Raw genomic sequence first — 21,891 nt, 5'->3', positions numbered from 1 at the left:
AAGGGAAGCCATGGGGAAAAATTGTCGAGAACCGTTGCAGACCCTGGAGCTCAGCTTATGGGAAACAAACTGTGGGGTTTAGTCAAACCACACATATGAGTTAGATCTGGATCTCAGGTTTTATTAATAGACACACAGCAGATGGTGATCAAAGGAGGTGATCTCAAAGGAGAGAGATGTGGACTAGATAGGTGGGCATGGTGGTATGTTTATAGCCCCAGACAGAATGGCCTAAGTACGGGGACCAGGGCTGGGTAAGGAGAGAGAGTAGGAACTGTCAGAGAGTGAGGAGGCACGTCAGGGGGCCTGTGAAGGACCAGGGAGAGCCAAGAGGCTCAAGCAGGAAGGAGGGATCATGATGTCCATCACTCAGGGGACCCAGCATTGAGGAGGCATTAAGTGCGTGCCTGGTGTCCACTAGCCGGTGATATCAGTGCTTCCTCTCTAACCTGGAGAGCATCCTGATGGGGGTGGAGGGCAGACTGTGAGGCTGGGTGAGGGGGTGGGAACCAAGAAGTAGAGCAGGAGTGTAAACAGCACATTTCCTATGTCAGTTATTATTTTTAGTCTCTGGTTTGTCTATACTTTCCAGTTCCTTTAGTTAAAAAAAATTATGGTATAATTTACATACAGTAAAATTCACCCATTTTAGTGAAAACTTCTGTGAGATTTGACAAATGCATATAGATTGAGAAACTACCATCTCAATCAAAATATTGACTATTTTCCCAAATACCCTCATGTCCTTTCTAGTCAGTCTTTCCCCTTGACCCCCAGCCTCTGGCAACCACTGGTGCTCCACTGATAAAGCTTTGAATGGAATTCTGTAGTTTGTAGTCTTTTGGATTTGGCTTCTTGCACTCAGCATGATGCCTTTGAGATTCATCCATGTGGTGTGGGTATTAGCATTTCCTTTTATTTTATTGCTGTGTAGTATCCATGGCAGGGATATACTACAGTTTATTTGTTCATTGGTTGAGATACATTTGTTTCCAGAATTTGGCAGCTGTGAATAGAACTGCTATAAACATTTCCTGTGTAGGTTTTTGTGTGAATACAAGTTTCCATTTCTCTAGGGTAAATACCTAGGAACTCTTTTTGACTCTTAAACACTCTGATGGAATGGTGACCTATGTCTCCAAGTGGGGACACAAATGCAGTCTGTGATTACTCACCTGCCTGTAACTGTTGGGACACCCAGGAACCCCCTTAAGCCTGCCTTCCCAACACCAATGTCAGGAGCTATCAGGTTAGAATGCAGATCCTGGCTCCTCCTCTGGTTACCCCAACCCAAACCTCGCCTGATTTTCACTCCAGTATCTTCCTCTCAGCCCATCCTTGTCTGTTCCTGGATGCCCAGGGGGAAAGGCAGCCTTTCTCAATCCACAAAAACCTTGGCACACCTGCTTACATTTGCTTAGGTAAGGAAGGCACCCAAGGATCCTCCCCTGAACATAACCTATGCCTGGGTGGTCTTGTGGGGCCCATCTTAGAGAAATGCCTAGAAATTGTTATGGGGAGATACATTTTTTTCAATATTATATAAAAACTCACAAAAATACAGCAAAATGGGAAGATTTCCCATTAACACTCCTATGTTCTACAATTGTTATATTTACTGGGTGAATATTAGGATCACATAGAGTTGATCCTATTATTAGCAGATTCTGTATTTAGCCTACTTGCTAAAATTTACTTGTAACTCCCAAACTAATACTTGAGGCCCTTTCATAGTCATTCAAGAACATTAAGGAGATGGGCGGCCTGGGTGGCTCAGTGGTTTAGTGCTGCCTTCAGCCCAGGGCCTCATCCTAGAGACCCAGGATTGAGTCCCATGTCAGGCTCCCTGCATGTAGCCTGCTTCTCCCTCTGCCTGTGTCTCTGCCTCTCTCTCTCTCTCTCTCTGTATCTCTCATAAACAAATAAATAAAATCTTAAAAAAAAACAAACAAACATTAAGCAGAGAAGCAAGAAATTTGAGTCAACTGACAGGTGACACTCCTCTACCTTTTTTGCTTTAATTTTCATATTGTAAACATGTGTCCTCTATTTGGTGCCATGATTTTGTGCTTTTTGTTGGTGATTACATTGTTTAAACAGCAGCATACTGATCAAGTGCTGTCTTGCATTCCTAAGTGCAAGAGGGCTGTGATGTGCCTTATGTGAAAAGTATGTTAGATAATCTTAAAGTTGTGGTGCTGTTGGGTGAGCATTCAATGTTAATGAATCAACAATATATGTCAAATAGTGTCGTTAGCAGAAACAGGGTTATGTACTGATTGGTTGATGAAAATGTTGTGATCAGAGACTTGATGGAACCTATCACTGCATTTCTTCTAGGAGCAAGCATTTAATATTTGCTAATTCAGTGTTTGCAATAACTCTACAGAACTTCTCTGAATAATAACACTTGACTGTGTCTGTGTACCTATCTGCCCCATCCATCAGTTTATGTTATTTTTTTGGATGCTTTTCACATTAAATCAGTCATCAGTAGCCATTGGACCTAAATATTTCTGCATACATATCATTAACTAGTGCTCAATATTTTATGGTCTTTTTTTTTTTTTTTTTAATTGTGACGGGTTCAGGGCAGCCCTGGTGGCTCAGTGGTTTAGCGCTGCCTTCAGCCCAGGGTGTGATCCTGGAGATCCAGGATGGAGTCCCACGTCGGGCTCCCTGTATGGAGCCTGCTTCTCCCTCTGCCCGTGTCTCTCTGCCTCTCTCTTTGTGTGTCTCTCATGAATAAATAAAAATCTTAAAAAAAATAAATGTGAGGGGTTCAGGGACACCAGGATGGCTCAAGTAGTTGAGCATTTGCCTTTGGCTCAGGGCATGATCCCGGGTCTGGGGATCCAGTCCCGCATCAGGCTCCCCACAGATAGCCTGCTTCTCTCTATGTCTCTGTCTCTCTCTGTATCTCTCATGAATAAATAAAATCTTAACAAAACTGAGGGGTTCAAATACAATGAAATGAACAAATTTCAGCACATTATTTGAGAAATTCTGACACCTGTATAACCCAGTGCTTATCAAAATATCAGTCATTAATACTTTAACCCCAGAAAGTTAAAAAGATAATTTTACTAGATATGTATCTAAATATCTGCCTTACTGGATATGTATCTAAACATTTTTAATCCCTTCTCCCCACATAGGAGCATACTTTCCAGTGGCTGTATAAAAGTTCACATTGGAATTAAATCCTTATGTAGTTAACTGCTCTCTTTTGATGGATATTCAGATTAGTTTATGCTTTCTAGAAATTTGTCCAGGAAGGCAGATGCAGCAGGGCAAAGGGGAATTTCCAAGGCCGAGGGGACTCAGTGGAAAGGGAAAAGGGAAGGCTAACAGAGTACTGTTCTTTTGAAGAACAAAGTTGGTTCCAGCTTTAGAGCTTTTATACTTGCTGTTTTCTCTGCCCAATGTGCTCTTTTCTATGATTTTTGAAAAGCTGGCTCCTCCTCATCCTTCAGATCTCAGTTCAAATGCTACCTCCTCAGAGAAGGTGACCATCCCAGCTACAGTGGCCTCTTTTCTCTCTCTCTTTTAAAAAAATATTTTATTTATTTTTAAAAGATTTTATTTATTCATGAGAGACACACACACACACAGAGACACAGGCAGAGGGAGAAGCAGGTTCCGTGCAGGGAGCCCGATGCGGGACTCGATCCTGAGCCCTGGGAGGAAGGCAGGCACTAAAGTGCTGAGCCACCCAGGGATCCCCCCAAAATATTTTATTTAAATTCAATTTGCCTCCCCTTCTTTTCTCTCTTAATATCACTCTATGTCCTTTAGGACGCACTTCAGTTTGTAATTATTTTTGCCTCTTTCGTTGTTTCATGTATCCCAGACTGCTGTCTTCAGGAAGGCAGGACCAAGTCTGTCTTATTCACTGTTATCTCCAGCCCTGGCCTGGAGCACTATAATTCATCAGGTGTTTGGGAAATGAATGAATGGCTCCGGGTGCTGGTGTGGGGGGGCCAGTGGGGATGTTTGGGCGCTCAGCACAGTCTCTGAAGAGTCAGAAGAGGGTTGGGGACTGAGCCCAGCAAGCTGGGGGCTCCCCTCCAAAGCGGGTTCTGGCACAAAGCAGGCTCTGCGCGGTTGGCATGGATGCCCCTCAGGGCAGCCTCTCTCCCACTTCTCTGGGCCCAACGGAGGGTGTTCGCGAAGGCAGGCCGAAGCCCTGACCTGCCCTCCTCCATCTCGCTCTGAACGCGCAGGGTTCCGGCCGAGGCGCAGGGGCGGCGGCGGCGATGCCGGACCCCGCGGCGCACCTGCCCTTCTTCTACGGCAGCATCTCGCGCGCCGAGGCCGAGGAGCACCTGAAGCTGGCGGGCATGGCCGACGGGCTCTTCCTGCTGCGCCAGTGCCTGCGCTCGCTGGGCGGCTACGTGCTCTCCCTCGTGCACAACGTGCGCTTCCACCACTTCCCCATCGAGCGCCAGCTCAACGGCACCTACGCCATCGCCGGCGGCAAGGCGCACTGCGGCCCCGCCGAGCTCTGCGAGTTCTACTCGCGCGACCCCGACGGGCTGCCCTGCAACCTGCGCAAGCCGTGCAACCGGCCGTCCGGGCTCGAGCCGCAGCCCGGGGTCTTCGACTGCCTGCGCGACGCCATGGTGCGCGACTACGTGCGCCAGACGTGGAAGCTGGAGGTGAGAACGCGGGGCGGGGGGCCTCGGGGAGGCGGGCGGGTCCCGGGGGCGGGGCGGGGCGGGGGGCGGGGCCGGGAGGTGGGCGGGCCCTGGGGGCGGGGGCGGGCGGCTCCTGGGGGCGGGGCCGGGAGGTGGGCGGGCCCTGGGGGCGGGGAGGGGGCGGACCCCGGGGCGGGGCCGGGAGGTCGGCCTGGTTGTGAGCTCGTCCCGGAGCCTAGAGAGCCTCGGAGCCGTGGGGGGCGAGGTGGGGGAGCCGTTGTCTTCAACAGCTTGTGCTTTGATGGGGATCCCTGGGTAGCTCAGCGGTTTGGCGCCTGCCTTTGGCCCAGGGCGCGATCCCGGAGTCCCGGGATCGAGTCCCGGGATCGAGTCCCGCGTAGGGCTCCCGGCATATGGAGCCTGCTTCTCCCTGTGCCTCTCTTTCTCTCTCGCTCCCTCTTTCTCTCTGTCTATCATGAATAAATAAATAAATAAATATTAAAAAAAAAAAAACAAAACCAGCTTGTGCTTTGCAGTACCGCGCCAGAGTTGGAAGTTGGAAGCTGGAAGCTGGAGGGGTGGGTGGGAGCGGGACCTAGGAGGAGGCTTCCGAGGGCGGGGCCTGAGCGATGCCTTGGTGCTAGACTGTGCTAGACCTGGAGGTCTGGACTGGGGGCGGAGCCTGAGGACGCTGGGGGCGCTGCCTGCGGAACAACCAGTGCCAGATTGTCAAGCTGGAGATGAGTTTGGGGTCGCCTGTCATGGCCCTGGTTGGGTGGGAGATGGGGGCGGGGCGCTCTCCTCAACAGGCTGAAGGACTCACCCTAGGGTCTCTCGGGACAGAGACAATTAAGAAAGTCCAGGAGAGGGATCCCTGGGTGGCGCAGCGGTTTGGTGCCTGCCTTTGGCCCAGGGCGTGATCCTGGAGACCTGGGATCGAGTCCCACGTCGGGCTCCCGGTGCATGGAGCCTGCTTGTGTCTCTGCCTCTCTCTCTCTCTCTCTCTGACTATCATAAAAAAAAAAAAGAAAGAAAGTCCAGGAGATGGAAGAGGCTTCCTGTGGTCGCACTCTTGGTGACAGTTACAAGTCTTGTCATCTACCCTTCTCTAGGGCGAGGCCCTGGAGCAGGCCATCATCAGCCAGGCTCCCCAGGTGGAGAAGCTCATTGCCACGACAGCTCATGAGCGGATGCCCTGGTACCACAGCAGCCTGACACGCGAGGAGGCAGAGCGCAAACTCTATTCGGGCTCGCAGACCGACGGCAAGTTCCTGTATGTGGGCCTTGAGGCTTGGGGCTTTGGGGTGGTAGGCTGGAGCTTGTTGGCTGGAATACTGGAGGGTGCTGCAGACCTCAGGGTGCAGATGGACCATGAAGGGGTACACCTGTGCTAACACACACAGGGGGGTTGTGTGTTTCTGAGTGTGGGAAGGGGCATAATATGGGAAGGGATCTGCAGTGGTTAGGATGCCAGAGCTGGACTGCCTGGGGAACAATCCAGACTCTGCTACTTACCAGCTGCCGACGCTGGGCAAGTGGCTGAACTTCTGCCTACTTCCATTTCCTCTCCTCCATTCAACAAATATTTACCGAACACCTACTATGTGCCAAGCACTGTTTCAGGCACTGAGGACATGACAATGAACAAAACAGACATAAATCCCTGTCATTGTGGAGCAGGAAGACCAAACATGATGAATCAATACAGTATAGTCTGGATAGTAAATCAGATTCTGCTACTTATCAGCGGCTCTCCCCATCGTACCTCAGCTTTGGCCTCTTTTGCATCTTAATCTTCCATGGAAAATGTTTGACAATGATTCCACTGCCTCAAGAAAAAGATTTCCAGACTTTCTGCAGAGTTTATGACAGTTAATTGGTCTACTGAGGTAAGAGGAGTGTCAGAAGAGCCAGGGCCAATGGGTTAGACCAGCTGTGGAGGCCTTGGATGTCAAGCTTGAAGCCACAGAGGCAGGTTGGGCCAGAATGGGCCACGGGAGGTGGAAGCTGAGGGAGCTGGGCTTGGGTACCGTGTAGAGACTGAGCTGGCACTGAAGTTCAGAAGCAGTTGGAGCAGTGACATTATCAGGGATGGTGACTCATGCTGGGTGATGTCAAGAGACCAGAAGCAGCTACTTTGAGCCAGACTGTTGGAAAATTAGGCAAGGCATGCTTTAGACAGAGGCTGTTGTAGATTCTTCTTGCAGTTCCTGTAGTCAAGAACTGCTTTCTCAGTATGGGGATAGTTAGGGGGCTGAAGGTCAAAGCTGTAGGCATAGAACCTTGCATGGGCCCGGGGGGAAGGGAACACTCTTGGTGGATCCTGATGCCTGTTACAAGTCCAGGACAGGTACAGTTCTGAGATAAGAGTATAGGGTGTGATGGAAAGATGTATGCCACTCGGGCCTGGAATTAAGACCAGGGCCATGCGTGCTGTTGACCACACTTCAGAGCTGCTGAAAAGTGGTTGAGATTGTACTTCATGCTGTTTCCTGCCAAAACTTTCTGTGTAATCGCAGGGCTTATGGTTATGAGTTGATTCAACTTGAAAAGAAACCTGACCCCCACAAAGGGCCTTTAAGAGTATATTTTTAAGTGTTTCCTAACCTCTTCTGGATCACAGACCCCCTTTGGGAATCTTACTGAAGCTGAACCCCTTTCTGAACCCCAAAACATGTTCACCCCAGAGATTTTGTGTACAGCTACAGGAGATCTTAGTTGAGCCTGATCCTTATTCTTGGAGCTCTTTTCAGGTTAAGAACTTATGATATATTCAGTTGTCTCTTTTTACATATGAGGAGACTGAGACAGAGGATCAGTGACTTGCTCAGGGCAGCACAGATAATCGTGTGATGGAGCTGGCTGTCGTTCCTATTAGCAATTAACTGAGTCAGAAATGGATCTGAATCCAACCCTACTGTTAACCAGCTATGCAGGAGATGTGCTCCTATGCCTCAGTTTCTTCAACTGCAGAATAGAACCTACCATGTGGGGAATGCTGTAAAGATTAAGTGACAACTGTGTGAAGAATTTAGAACCACTATCTCAGTAAATGGTAGCTCTTATCTTTACCACTATTATCAGGTTCCATATATTCCTAAGTGGAGATCCACCTGAATTTCTTAGCTGGGACTTCTAGCTTAAGTTCAAGTTTGAACTGTGAGGACAAAGTACTGCTACCACCTACTGTTTTCTTGGTAAATTAAGTAGAATTTGTGGCACTGAAATATATATGGTGACCATACCCATGTCTGCCTATGTGGTTATTATGTGTGAATTGGTCATTGTTCTTTTAAGGACTTGCGAATCTCTTTCCAAAGAGAGCATTATCAGTTAGGCTTTGCTATATAATAAACCATCCTAAGGTGTTACATCTTAAAACAACATCACTTATTCACCCTTGATTCGGTGGGTTGGCAGCTTGGGCTTAGCTCAACTGGGTGATTCTTGTGCTGATTTCTTTTGAGCTCACTCATGTGCCTGTAGTCAGATGCAGTGGGGTGTTGACTGGGGCCTGATGGTATAGGATGGCCTCACGGACATGTCTGGTAGTTGGTAGGCTGGGATGCGTTGGTTTTCCTTCATGTGGCTTCTCCAACAGGTTAATCTGGACTCATTCCCATGGTGGTGGCAGGGTTGCCAGGAAAAGCAGGAGAGGGCAAGCAGGCCCAGTGCTCAACCACTTTCCAAGCCTCTCCTCCTGCCATGTTTGCTAATGTCTTATTGGCCAAAGCGAGTCATGTGGTCAGGTCCTGATTCAGGAGCTACAGAATGACACTCCATCAACTGATGGGAAGGAATGCCTGATATTGTGGTGGTATTTTCAATATTCCATACACATTTGCCAGTGAGCACTAGGTGTTGAGTTTCTGCTGCCAGTTCAGAATTTAAGGTTTTGACCTGGGGAGATTTTTTTCACTTCTCAGAAGAAGAGAATTAGTAATTGGAGACCATAACTTCCAGGCTAGTCCACCAGTCTACTTATGGAAGTGCTTTCTTTTCTGTGGGGCATTTGCTTTTTAGTTTGTTGTGGGCTCTCTTCTTCGTCCTTTGGTGCTCCCCTATCACCCTGTACTCTGGTTTCTTATCTCTTCATGTACCCCTGACTGCTGTGGGCTAGCCTGGGAACTGTATCATCCTTCACTGCCTTGTTCTCTGGGGAACTTGCTGCTCCTCTGTACCACTATCAGGTTTTGCCGTGGCAATTTAGAGGATATTTTCCATCCCTCTGGTCTAAGGAAGGGATTGATTATGAGGTGGGCTCACATCTCTTTTGTATCATTGTATCCCTGCCCTTAGAACAATACCTGGCGCATGGTTCACACTCAGTAAACATTTGTCTGATAAATGAACATCCATGGGCAGGGCCCAAGTCCTGTCAGAGAGCTTACAGCATCTGCAGGCCATCCTGTTGCCTATTCCCTGCTGCCTGCCACCAGCCAACTCTTCCGTACCTCAGTGCACTTCCTAAGATTATTGGTCAGCTGCCTACAACTTGTTCTACAAGTCCCAAGACCTCCAGGACCAGTTGCTGACCATTCTCCATTGGAAATTTTCACTTAATTTTGGAATAGAACCTTGTGTCAGTGACTGCAAACAAATGTTTTGTGGGAGATGTTGATTGGTTTCACCGTGGGAGGAGAGCATCTAGCTCTAAGTTGTTGTGTGTGTGTGTGTGTGTGTGTGTGTGTGTGTATGTTGGGGGGCGGTTAGACTGGTTCATGTACGTGGAGCTGTGTGTGAGCAGACAGGTTCTTACACACAAAACCACCATCTTTGAGGGGTTCAACTCTCATTCATAAGCAAGGAAGATTTGCTTATTTATTTTAGCAAATTTCCAGCAGAGGACAATCAAGGGTCTCATTCTGTCAAAGGGCAGTCTATTACAGTGACTAGTGGATCTGTTGTCATGATGAGGAGACTTATTCTGATCTGTGCACAGGTGCCCCAGGAGCTAGAGTTGTGGTTACTTCTGTTGTTTTTCATGTCAAAATGGCTTTCTCTCCCCAAGAGAATATTTTAAGTCTACTTGCATAGATTTGTGTGTCCTCTGTGAGTGGCTGTGTGTCTACCACAGATGGCCAAATATCCCTCCAATGGATGGTCAGGTATCCCCTGTGGGTGGCTGAGTGTCCCCTATGGAAGGCCGCATACTCAGCCATAGAGGACCAGGTGTCTGCTTGTGGGTGGCTCAGAGTTCTCCTCTGGATGGCCAGGTGTTCAGCTGTGGGTAGCTGAATATCAGGCTATTCAGGGCTGAGTGTCCACTGTGGGAAGGCCAGGATTCCCCTGTGGATGGTCACATGTTGGCCCTTGGACAAGTGTGTCTCCCTGTGGACACTGCCATCCTCTTCTCATTCTCCTCCTCCACCCCACTGCACCCCACCAGCCTGTTACCAGCCGGTCTGTAGGTTAAGTCGGGCCTGACCTTGGCGCCCCTAGTCCCTGCCACTTCTCCATGAGACCATCAGGGGCAGAGCCCATGGTCGTATGTGTGTGTGCAAGAGTATGCATGGAAACTGGGCCCAGCAGGGGTCACCACCAGAGAGGCCCAGGTGATTATAGGAGTGACATCCCCTCTTTCCCCTTGCCAGGTTGAGGCCCCGGAAGGAGCAGGGCACGTATGCACTGTCCCTGATCTATGGGAAAACAGTGTACCACTACCTCATCAGCCAGGACAAGGCAGGCAAATACTGTATTCCTGAGGGGACCAAGTTTGACACGCTCTGGCAGGTAAGCTGCCCATCTACCTTGTTGATGGGGGCGTTGCTTAGGGATCTGAGGAAGAGAGGAGCCTTGACCCTGACACTGCCTCCCTGCAGCTGGTAGAGTACCTGAAGCTAAAGGCAGATGGGCTCATCTACTGCCTGAAGGACGCTTGCCCCAACACCAACGCCAGCTCAGGTAAGTGGGTGGTGAGGGACGAGAGGTGAGTGAGAGACCCTGTGCCCCACCCTCTCACTGTCCCTTCTGCTCCTCCAGAGGCTGCTGCTCCCACACTTCCAGCCCACCCATCCACGTTCACCCAAGTGAGTTAGCTGGCATCTCAGGGTTGGGTCCTGAGGGATGGAGCTGGGCAGGTGGGTGGTGGGTCCTCTTCCCAGGGTGAGGCTGGGATGGAGAGTAGGATTGCCGTGGAACAGAAGGTCCCCCCAGTGCTGTCCCTGTGAGTCCTCTAAGAATATGGGTCTAAGGGCCCAGTGCCCTCAGCTCGAACCCTGCTGACCTTGCTGACCTCATGATCTTCAGGCTCACAGGCGGATTGACACCCTCAACTCAGATGGATACACCCCTGAACCAGGTAAGCTGACAGAGGTAGAGGTGTGCGTGTGGGGTTCATGCCAGGCTAGATCAAGGTCCCTGGCTTGGCCCTGGGGTGTGGCAGGGGAGGAATATGGGTCAGGCCTGACTTGTGGCAATTGGCTTGATTTGCTCTGTGCAAACCCTGTGCCTGTATACATCCGCATGGGTGCGCATCCAGCATGCCTGCCTGTGTGCATGTACATGGGGTACATGTGGACATGCAGGGGCATACATCTGGCCATGCCTGGGTCACCTGGGCTACAGACACACATTTGTTCAGCATCTACTACGTGCCAGTCACACTTCATGCTCGTGTGACTGTGCTTATGGAATGTTTCTGACATGCCATATAAGGCAGTTATGGCAATTCTTCTTATCTTTAAGATGAGAAAGGAGGGTGACTAGCTTAATAAGGTCCTGCAGTTAGGCAGTAGTGGGGGTGGGATTTGAGCCCAAGTTCCTGAGATGCCCTGCTGCAGATGCTAATGTGTTTGATGTGTAGATGCAAGGAGGTCCCTATGTGCGCAGAGAACACACATGGTTGCATGTGCACATGGAGGCTCATCTTGGAGTGCTTGTCAACATGGCTATGTGGTGCATCCACAGACGCGGGCAGGCATTGACATGTCAGTGAATACATTCAAGGACAAGATATGCATCCTCCAGCTGGCACACTAACAGTTACTACTCATGCAGACACGCCTTTGGACCCCATCATACACAGAGACGTGGGTGAATGTATATGTGGGTGCATATGTGTGAACACACAGGAGCACACGTGGTCACCTGTTGCACAGAGATGCACGTGCCTTTGGGATCCACTTGAACATTTCTTCCCAGCTCACCCACAGATGAGACCAGGAACACACACGAGTGCACATGTGTACATGAACACATACACATACCCATGTGCCTGGGCATACTCTGGATGGTGCGCCACTGTCTGGGGTGTATGCTCTGTGGGTGCCAAGGCTGCCATGACTTCCTCGTTCCCCTGCCTCATCCCACTCCCTCATCCTGACTTGGGAGTGCATGGCTGTGTGTATGTGCCCAGCACGCCTAGCATCCTCAGAGAAAGCACAGTCAATGCCCATGGACACAAGTGTGTATGAGAGCCCCTACAGCGATCCTGAGGAGCTCAAGGACAAGAAGCTCTTCCTGAAGCGTGAGAACCTCCTCATGGCTGACATAGAACTCGGCTGTGGCAACTTTGGCTCAGTACGCCAGGGCGTCTACCGCATGCGCAAGTATGGCCACCTCTGCCATAGATTGGGGAACTCCTGTTGGGGGGGTGCAGAGGAGGGGAGTGGACTCACCACACCTTGGAGGTTGGAGCCAGGATGTGATATCCAGGATGGGACACACACCCTGGGCCAGGAGAGACTACACGCTAGGGGGTGACCTGGGAGGCTCAGGGACAACACTGGAGAGTGTGGGAGAGGCAGGCCTGGGGCAGGGAGAAGTGGGCTAGCTGTGGTTGCAACAGAGGCCTCACCCATCCCAGGAGAGCTGCAGAGGGTCCCCCTTGTCCCCTTAGGTTGACTGCTCACTGGATACAGGCCGCCTCTGGGGAGGGTAACTCTGAAGTTGTTTCAGTAGGGGCGGTCCTTGGTGAGGGCGTTGGCCATGAGCTGTTCTAGCCAAAGCTCCTGGCAGCTAAGGAAGTGTGTGCCTGGGCCCTGACGGGAGAGCCAGGTGACAAACCACAGTATCCACCACATATGTCTGGAGAGAGGAGAGGCAGGCTGGGTGGACATGAGGGGCTGAGAAGGCCCCTGCTGACTCTGGTGCCCACCCTGGCAGGAAGCAGATTGATGTGGCCATCAAGGTGCTGAAGCATAGCACGGAGAAGACAGACAAGGATGAGATGATGCGTGAGGCACAGATCATGCACCAGCTGGACAACCCCTACATTGTGCGGCTCATCGGTGTCTGCCAGGCCGAGGCCCTCATGCTCGTCATGGAGATGGCGGGCGGTGGGCCCCTGCACAAGTTCCTGCTTGGGAAGAAGTGAGCCCCAGGGTGGGCTGGGTGTTTGGAGCTTGTGGGCCTAGCAGGTTCATCCATCCACTTATGAATGTGCCCCACCCAGGAGCACACTCATTTCCGCATGACTCCTGCCACCCCTGCACACCCTGACATCCACACTCACACCCACAAAGCAGAGCTGTTAACAGCACAGATGTCCTTATGCTTCAAACTCTCACCGTCACAGACATGATCTTTGACACTCACTGAGACATGTGCCCATCCACTCACATTCTCACTGGTGCATGTGCATTTGTGGTATACCCTGGCTTATGCATTCAGTTATTCCACAAGTGTTTACTGGGCAATTTCTCTGAAAGAGGGACTATTACCAGCCCCAGGGATTCATCTTTGAACAAAAGAGACAAAGATCTCTGTCCTGTATCCTGGTTGGGGAAGAGAGGTTTTCATGAATAATTATAATACAACATAGAGTATGTTGGAAAATATTTACTATAAAAAAGAGGACTGGAAGTGTCAGGGTGGGAGATGAAAAGTGAGAAGGTGAGGTTTGTAAACTAAAGTGGAGCTGTGGAGGAAGAGCGGTCCAGGCAGAGGGCACAGCCAGTACAAAAGCCCTGAGGCTGTCTTTGCCCAGGGTAGTGGAGGAACTGTGAGGAAGGCTCCGTGCCTGCAACAGAGCACATGAAGAGGAGAGAGGGAGAAAGGGCTGATGTGGGTAGGAAGGTGGGAGGGCAGATCGTGCAGGGCCTTACGGGCCCTGGGGAGACCTTGGACTTTTACCCGAAGTGAGGTGGGAGCCCTAGGAGGCTCTGAGTGGAGAAGTGGCAGGACTTGACTCCTGTGTGAGGAGGACAGACCACGGGGGCGAGGGCAGGGTGACTGTTTTGGTCCAGGCTAATGATGATGAGGGCTGGATCATGGTGGCAGAAGATGAGGTGGGAAGTAGTAGGAGGATTCTGGAGGGATTCCGAAGGCAGAGTTGCCTGTGCTGAGTGCTTCCAACTCAGGTTGGAAGCTGAGTGTGAGAAAGAGTTGCTGACGGCAAGGCTAGTGCTTCTGGCCTAAGTAAATGAAAGGATGTAGCTGCTGGAGAAGAAAGGGGACAGTGGGGAGAGCCAGTTGTGTGTGCATGTGTGTGAACAATCAGGAACTTTGTCTTTACTAATTTTGAGATGCCTATTAGCCCCCTCTGAAGATATATAGAGGCTCAGGTAAATGTGTAAGTTTGGTAACAGTATGTGGGAGCCTCAAAGACTAGATGAAAAGCCTCAAGACTAGATGAGGACAGAGGGTTTTGCCTTTTTGTTCACCTCCCGCCATATCCCCAGCCCTGTGCCTGGCACACAGCAGATGCCCAACAAGCACCTGCTGAACACAGGCTCAGCTGCATCAGAGAAGTGGGCTTTACCCCCTGGGGAACCTGGGCTGCCTCCTCCCAGGTGACCCTGCCTTCCCCTGCACCCCAGGGAGGAGATCCCTATCAGCAATGTGGCAGAGCTGCTGCACCAGGTGTCCATGGGGATGAAGTACCTGGAGGAGAAAAACTTTGTGCACCGTGACCTGGCGGCCCGCAATGTCCTGCTAGTCAACCGGCACTACGCCAAGATCAGTGACTTTGGTCTCTCCAAGGCACTGGGTGCCGACGACAGCTATTACACTGTGAGTCCCCACCCCTCTGGTGCCCAGGTGGATGAGGTTGGTGGGTGGAGGGTCCCCAAGCCCTGCCCTGGCAGCATCTCTCCATTCTCAGGCCCGCTCAGCGGGGAAGTGGCCACTCAAGTGGTATGCGCCCGAGTGCTTCAACTTCCGCAAGTTCTCCAGCCGCAGTGATGTCTGGAGCTACGGGGTCACCATGTGGGAGGCCTTCTCCTATGGCCAGAAGCCCTACAAGGCAGGCAGGGGCAGAGGTGGGTGGGCGGGCAGCTGTGTGGGAAGTGGGGGCGATAAGGGTGAGGTGACCCTAGTACTCACATTGCACTTGGTTCTGGTTTGAGCAGAAGATGAAGGGCCCTGAGGTCATAGCCTTCATTGAGCAGGGCAAGAGGATGGAGTGCCCCCTAGAGTGTCCACCTGAAATGTACACACTCATGAAGGACTGTTGGATCTACAAGTAAGTGCCAGTGGGAGGGAAGGGTACCTGGCTGAACTGACACCTGGGCCTAGGGCTAGAGCTTGTGGTGCCCAAGAGTACAAAACTCATCCCACCCAAGACTCACCCAGTTCACAGCCTTTCCAACACTCGGTACCTTTACTTTCTGCACCCATGCTCAATGCCTCAACACACTGACACTGGGCCAACATCATAACACCCTACCTGTAGACACCTACTGCTCCAGCATCTAAAACCTCAGTCCCCTACCAGCCAACACTCAACACACTGATCCTACAATACCCAAACAAGTCAGTACTCTGTTAACCAAAATATGGTACCAATGGTCAGGGCATGGGATAATACTCCAGTCTAATTCCTCAATCCCCCACCATCCAACACCTATTTACCCTCACAGGCCAACACTATAGCATCCAAAAACTCAATATATTCAAAACCTTCACCCCTGTCTGGTGTTCAAACTCAATACTTGAACACCCCAACTCCTGAAATTATCAATATTTCAACTTCCCATCAGACAATAGGCAACATGCACCCCCAAAAAAGCTATTAGCCTACATTGGGCCATGCAATGCATGGGTATTCTAACATTTGATACCTTTCCTACCCCAACATCCATTATTCCACTGGCCAACACCTCTGACATTGACATCCAAACACCCAAGCCACCCGGTAAATAGATACCCTATTTATGATAAATAATAAATGATCAGTCCATTCAACATGTGTTAACCTGGCCCCCATTGGGAAATAGTACACCAACACCCCAATACTGAAAGAGGCTAGCATCTTTAATAGGCCCAACTTTCCATAAGCTGAACCCACTGTCAATGTTCCAGTGTTCTGCTAGATTAGGAGCAGCATACTTCCATCTGTATAAGCCTGCACCCAGTACTCAAATACACTGGGTCTCAGCATATGTACAGTATCCCAGATCCTCTGGGTTGATAGTTGTTACCCCAACTCCTAATGAATTCAGTTCCCCAAGTCTTCACCTGTTAACACACAACAGGTGGTTCCTCCAACATTCTGTATGTTGGCAGCTCTTCTATTATGTGGTATGGCAACACCTGAATTCTAGTCCTCTCACACCCACGAAACCTCTCCATTACCCCCAAACTCCACCACCCTGACAACCTCATTGATTTTCTAAGCCCCATGCATGTCTACCCTCCAGGTGAAGTTGGGTTGTGGGAATATGGTCAGTGGCTTGGATCTACCCAACCTCCCACAGGTGGGAGGACCGCCCAGACTTCCAAGCTGTGGAGCAGCGCATGCGGGCCTACTATTATAGCGTGGCAAGCAAGGCTGAGGACCTCCCGGGGTGTGGAAAGGGGGTTGAAGCTTCTTCTGTCTGAACTCCAGCCTGCCTGGGGCCTGCAAACCATGATGCCCCAGCTTCAGCCCCATCGTAGGACCTCCAGTTTGGCTGAAGTCAGCTCACTCCTCTCCCCAAACCTTACCAGCTGGGCCGTGGTAAGGCAGGCGGTTGAGGCCTCAGGTTCATACTGATCTAGGGTTCCTCACCTGGTTACCTGTCCTCTCCAGTTGGGGGAGGAGGGAAGGCCCGGGAGGGTGGGGTTTTGTAACCTGTTCTTGGGCTAGAATCTACCGAAGAGCCTTGAGCTGAGGGCACATTGCTTACAAGAAGGACCCTCCTTCCTCTGTGTCCTGAGGGGGAAGACTCTGGGAACTCTCAGGTGGCAAGACCTCAGTCATTGTAATAAACTCAGCTTCTCTCTTGTTTGAGTCCCTCATTTTTTCTGGGGTGAAGGGGGAACCAGGAAAGGGGCTAGGTCATTGGAAGGGGTCAAAGAGAAGTGCCTGTAAACAGCTTCTCTTGGGTGTGCTCGAACGTGATCCCCAGGGTCTGGGGGGTCTGGTCTTCCCACTCCTCTGCCCTGAGGACATCCCTGTACTAGTGAGGAGCTATGGCAGAGTGGGGGAACTGAGGCAGGCACACCGCTGGGCCTCAGTTTCCCTGTCTTTGTGGGTTGCATTAGGTGGGTGCTCTCCATGCTGGCTGAATGTTGGTGTCACTTGGAGTGATTTTAACAAATGCCAACCCCTCCTCCCACCCCGGGTCCCAAATTGGTGCATTTTACGTCTTCAGGTGATTCTATCACCCAGCACCCTCATTAGCTGCCCCACCTTCCTCCTTAGACAGTCACAGCTGGGATCTTCATTGCCTGGTGTCCCAAGTGTCAGCTCACTCCTACTGAGAAGTCCTGTCCCCAAGTGCTTGCTGCCTCAGTTTCTCCACGTGGAAAATTGGTATTTGTGCTGCCAAAGCGAGCACTCCCCACGTGGAAAATTGGATGTCAGAGCACAGAACCCAACAGGTTGGGGGAGGTGGAGCCAGGCTCCTGAATTTCTCTTCTGAACGTCTACCCTTTCCTCAGCTGTGATTGGCCCTATCCCTAGTTCCCAGCCATTGTCTCATCCTCTTGGCTTGGCTCTCTAGAGGCATTGGCTCAAGGGCAGCCATGAAACCCACTCTGTGCCAGGGAGAGGCAAAGAGATTTTCTACAGCTTCTGGGAAGGCAAGTTTTCTTTCTTTTTGTTTGTGAAGGTTTAGAAACCCTGTGGCTGTTTTGTGGAACTATGGGGGAAGGGTGGGGTCTTTATCTGTGGGAGTGTGAGGCCCAGGTGGCTAATGCCGATGAGAAGACCCTAGAGCCAGGAACTTGACATGGGGATTATTAGGTACAGGCCTCACTCGGATTTCACCATTTATTGTTGAGTTTTAATAATTTATATGTAAGCCCCATATTAGCATTTTCTTGAATGAGCTTTAATGGTACTCTATGTGGAAATTAATTCAGAGAGCCCCAGTTGTGCCATCAACTCCAGACACACCAAGACTCTGGGCTTTGTGAGTTCATTTGGAGGGTAATTTGTAATTTACTTTATTTGAGGGTCTCCAAGCACTGTGAGCCAATATCTTTTTGCATTTAGATTCAAAATAGACAAACACTGATTGTAAAGATAAACACACAAACTTGAATTACTTCCATTTTATCATTCTGGGTGACCATTTGGAGATTTTGTGCTTAACGTTTAAAACAGTGAAGCCTTGAAAACCATGACATATAAGACTTTTAGTTGGTAAATGTGCATATTAGTTCATATGCGAACTATATTACTGAATTTGAATGACACCATTAAGACGCAAGCATTGTCTTTAAATTGTTTTAAAACTAACGAGCAAATCAAGAAAAAATATTACATCAATGGCAAGATTCTGTGGCTTCCCGAATTGTGTTTGCAGATATTCAGGTTTTTGTTTTTTTTTTTAAGATTTTATTTATTTGGGATCCCTGGGTGGTGCAGTGGTTTAGCGCCTGCCTTTGGCCCAGGGCGTGATCCTGGAGACCCGGGATCGAATCCCACATCGGGCTCCCAGTGCATGGAGCCTGTTTAAAAAAAAAAAAAGATTTTATTTATTTATTCATGAGAGACAGAGAGAGGCAGAGACATAGGCAGAGGGAGAAGCAGGCTCCTTACGGAAAGCTCGATGCGGGACTTGATCCCAGGACCCAGGGGTCACACCCTGAGCCAAAGGCAGGCGCTCAACCGCTGAGCCACCCAGGTGCTGCTATTTCAGTTTTATTACAACTCACTTGTTAGTGACTGGACAATCATTTGTTATTAGGTTGAGTTTTCTATCAGAAGGGAAGTATATTTTCACTGTCTGTATTTCTTTTATGGTCATCATTATTATTTTTTTATTTTATGATTATTGCTGAAAATAATTTTACTTTATAGGAAGGAATGTTTAAAAACGATCCCCTCTAAGTGTCAAATACATAGGGAACTCTATATGTGATGGCAATAAATGTTGAGCCAATGAAAGAAGGTGCAATTCCACGTAGGTACCACCAGGTGCCGCTGTTTTCCAAGCCAAGGGTGTTCAGATCCTCAAATCTGGTCCTTGCTCCGGTTCAGCTTTTGGACATCTCTTCCCAGGCTCCACCCTGGTCTCCAGGCCCCAACTCTTGTCCCGTGCAATCCATTCACCCCAGAACAACTTGCAGGATATTTCCTACCGGCAGCTCCGACCAAGAAATTGCACCCCCTTTTTGGCTTCCCCAAACCTATCCATGCTGACTCTTGCCTCTCCTTGGGCTTTTTGCAATTACTGTTTACTCTGCTGGAGATTCTTTTTTCTCTTCATTTAAAAAAATTATTATTTGATACATTTGAAATGTTATAATTTGTAAATTTAAGGTGTACAGCATGTTACTTTGATACATTTATATGCTGTAATATGATTGCCATCAAAGCAATATTTATCATATTACATCGTAGTACAGTATTATTGACTATACTCACTGTACTGTGCATAAGATGTCTATGGCTTATTCACTACTCATTGCAAGTTTGTACTCTTTGTAAACACCATTGATTGTATTCCCCTGCACCCCCATTCTCTGGTAATCACCATTTTATTCTGTTCTTTACAGGTCTGACTTTTTTAGATTGCACATAATAAGTGATATCAAATAGTACTTGTCTTTCTCTGAATTATCTTGCTTAGCATGATATGCTCAAGGTCCATCCATGTTGTCACAAATGGTGTCTTGGGGTGTAGTTAGTGGAGATCAGCTCCCCCTACATCTTTCTTTCTCCATTGCTTGTTCTCTCGTTTTGTTTTCTGTCCATCTTGGTCCATTTCCATCTGGCTCTCTCCATCTGTACCTCTCATTTCCCACCACACTTCACTTCCACTCAAACAAGGACTGGCCTCAGCCTAGACTTCCTGGGTGTAGGAGAGGGGAGCTGAGGGAAATAGTTTCTGATACCTGCTTGTTTACCTTACTATGATGAGCAGCTCATCACCTACCAAGGCAGCCCAGGCTGGTGAGTGGGGTAGAATTTTTAGAATGTTCTTTCAAATGCTGACCCCAAACTGGATCTTTGCCCCTCTCTTCAAGCACCCAATACTACATAGAACTCACCTCTTTCTCCAAAAAGAGATTTCACTCCTCCTATATAATGCTGCAATGTGCTTATTCTGGAAATGTGTGTTATGGGGCAGAGTAACCACTGCTGTGATGGTGGAAGCCCACAGGGCTCTGGGGGTTCAGAAGAGGCTCTTGACCGAGCTGAGAGGGGGTCAGTCTGTGGGCTTCCTATAGGAGGTAATTTCTAAGTTGAATCCCTTGTAAGGTGAGTGAGATTTGGCTGGGGGAGAGGTGAAGAAAGTGTTCCAGGCAGAAGGAACAGTATGTGGAGGTGAGAGAACATGCTTTTGGAAACCAAAAGAGGTTCTGAGTGAGCAGAATGTTGTGTTTGAATGTGGCTGCTGAGGCCAGTAAAGGGACATCCCTGGAGCAATGACCCCTGTGGGAGACAAGTGGCACCTTTTTCTTTTGTATTTCCTCGTGGCTTGCTAGGAAGCAATTCATACTATCCCCTCCCAACCCCACCCCCTAGTTCCAGGTACATGGTTGGCTTCCTGGCATAGAGTGTTGGGTTTTTGTTTTTTTTAGTTTTTAAATTTGAGTATAGTTTACCCACAATGTTACATTAGTTTTGGGTGTACAACATAGTGAATCAACAAGTTTATACTGTAGGCTCTGCTCATCATGAATGTAGCTACTATCTGTCACCATGCAACACTATTACAACATCACTGAGTATATTCCTTATGCTGCTTTCATTCCTGTGACTTATTGATTACATAACTGGAAGCCTGAATCTCCCACTCCCCCTTACCCATTTTCTCCATCCCCCACTCCTTCCCCCCTGGCAGCCATCAATTTGTTCTGTGTTTATGGATATGATTTTACTGCTGTTTGTTTATTTATTCATTTTTAAAGATTCCACATATAAGTGAAATCATGTAGTGTTGTCTTTCCCAGTCTGACTTATTTCCCTTACTATAGTACCCTCTAGGGCCATCCATGTAGTTACGTATGGCATGATCTCATCCTTTTTTATGACTGTATAATATCGTGTGTGTGTGTGTGTGTGTGACATCTTCGTTATCCATTTTTCTTTTGATGGACACTTGGGCTGCTTCTATATCTTTGCTATTATAAATAATGGTGCAATAAGCATAGGAGTGCATCTATCCTTTTGAATTAGTGTTTTCATTTTCTTTGGGTAAATAGCCAGTAGTGGAATTACTGGATCATATGGCATTTCTATTTTTAATTTTGGGGAGAAACCTCTATACTCTTTTTCACAATAGCTATACCAATTTACATTCCTACCAACAGTATATGAGAGCTCCCTTTGTGCCACATTCTCACCAACACTTGTTAGTTCTTGTCATTTTGATTTTAGCCATTTTGACAGGTGTAAGGTGATATCTCATTGTGGTTTTGTTTTACATTTCCCTGATGATGAGTGGTGTTGAGCATCTTTTCATGTGTCTGTTGGTCATCTGTATGTCTTTTGGAAAAATATCTGTTCAGGTCCTCTGCCCATTTAAAAATCAGATTATTTGTGTGTGTGTGTTTTGGTGTTGAATAGTACAAATTCTTTATGTATTTTGGATACTAACCCCTTATTGCATATCTCATTTGTAAATACCTTCTATTCAGTAGGTTGCCTTTTTGTTTTGTTCATAATTTCCTTCACTTGCAAAAGCTTCCTATTTTGGTGTAGTCTTAATAGTTTTTTTTTTAATTTTTATTTATTTATGATAGTCACACACACACACAGAGAGAGAGAGAGGCAGAGACATAAGCAGAGGGAGAAGCAGGCTCCATGCACTGGGAGCCCGACGTGGGATTCGATCCAGGGTCTCCAGGATCGCGCCCTGGGCCAAAGGCAGGCGCCAAACCGCTGCGCCACCCAGGGATCCCTAGTCTTAATAGTTTAATTTTGTTTTTG

General features: G+C 48.9%; 1 protein-coding gene across 6 annotated transcripts in view; it reads left to right on the top strand.

Moving 5' to 3' along the window:
* The window catches only part of LOC112670773 (tyrosine-protein kinase ZAP-70), a 31,139-nt gene extending 14,350 nt beyond the window's left edge, over positions 1–16,789 (top strand). For 5 of the 6 annotated variants that reach the window (XM_025464722.3, XM_025464697.3, XM_025464714.3 and 2 more), the window contains 12 exons: positions 4,227–4,661; positions 5,753–5,913; positions 10,235–10,373; positions 10,463–10,544; positions 10,623–10,669; positions 10,890–10,941; positions 11,998–12,190; positions 12,747–12,953; positions 14,402–14,594; positions 14,686–14,826; positions 14,933–15,045; positions 16,280–16,789. In XM_025464722.3, coding sequence (XP_025320507.3) covers positions 4,260–4,661; positions 5,753–5,913; positions 10,235–10,373; positions 10,463–10,544; positions 10,623–10,669; positions 10,890–10,941; positions 11,998–12,190; positions 12,747–12,953; positions 14,402–14,594; positions 14,686–14,826; positions 14,933–15,045; positions 16,280–16,403 — 1,854 coding nt within the window. In that variant the 5' untranslated portion in view covers positions 4,227–4,259 and the 3' untranslated portion in view covers positions 16,404–16,789. Of the gene's footprint in view, positions 1–4,226; positions 4,662–5,752; positions 5,914–10,234; positions 10,374–10,462; positions 10,545–10,622; positions 10,670–10,889; positions 10,942–11,997; positions 12,191–12,746; positions 12,954–14,401; positions 14,595–14,668; positions 14,827–14,932; positions 15,046–16,279 lie in introns of all 6 variants that reach the window. The other variant, XR_003143231.3, reaches the window with a different exon arrangement.
* The last annotated feature ends 5,102 nt before the right edge of the window (positions 16,790–21,891 follow it).

This window comes from Canis lupus, chromosome 10, assembly GCF_003254725.2.
Source record: "Canis lupus dingo isolate Sandy chromosome 10, ASM325472v2, whole genome shotgun sequence".
NCBI lineage: Eukaryota > Metazoa > Chordata > Mammalia > Carnivora > Canidae > Canis > Canis lupus.
This window is presented reverse-complemented; position numbering and strand designations above follow the sequence as displayed.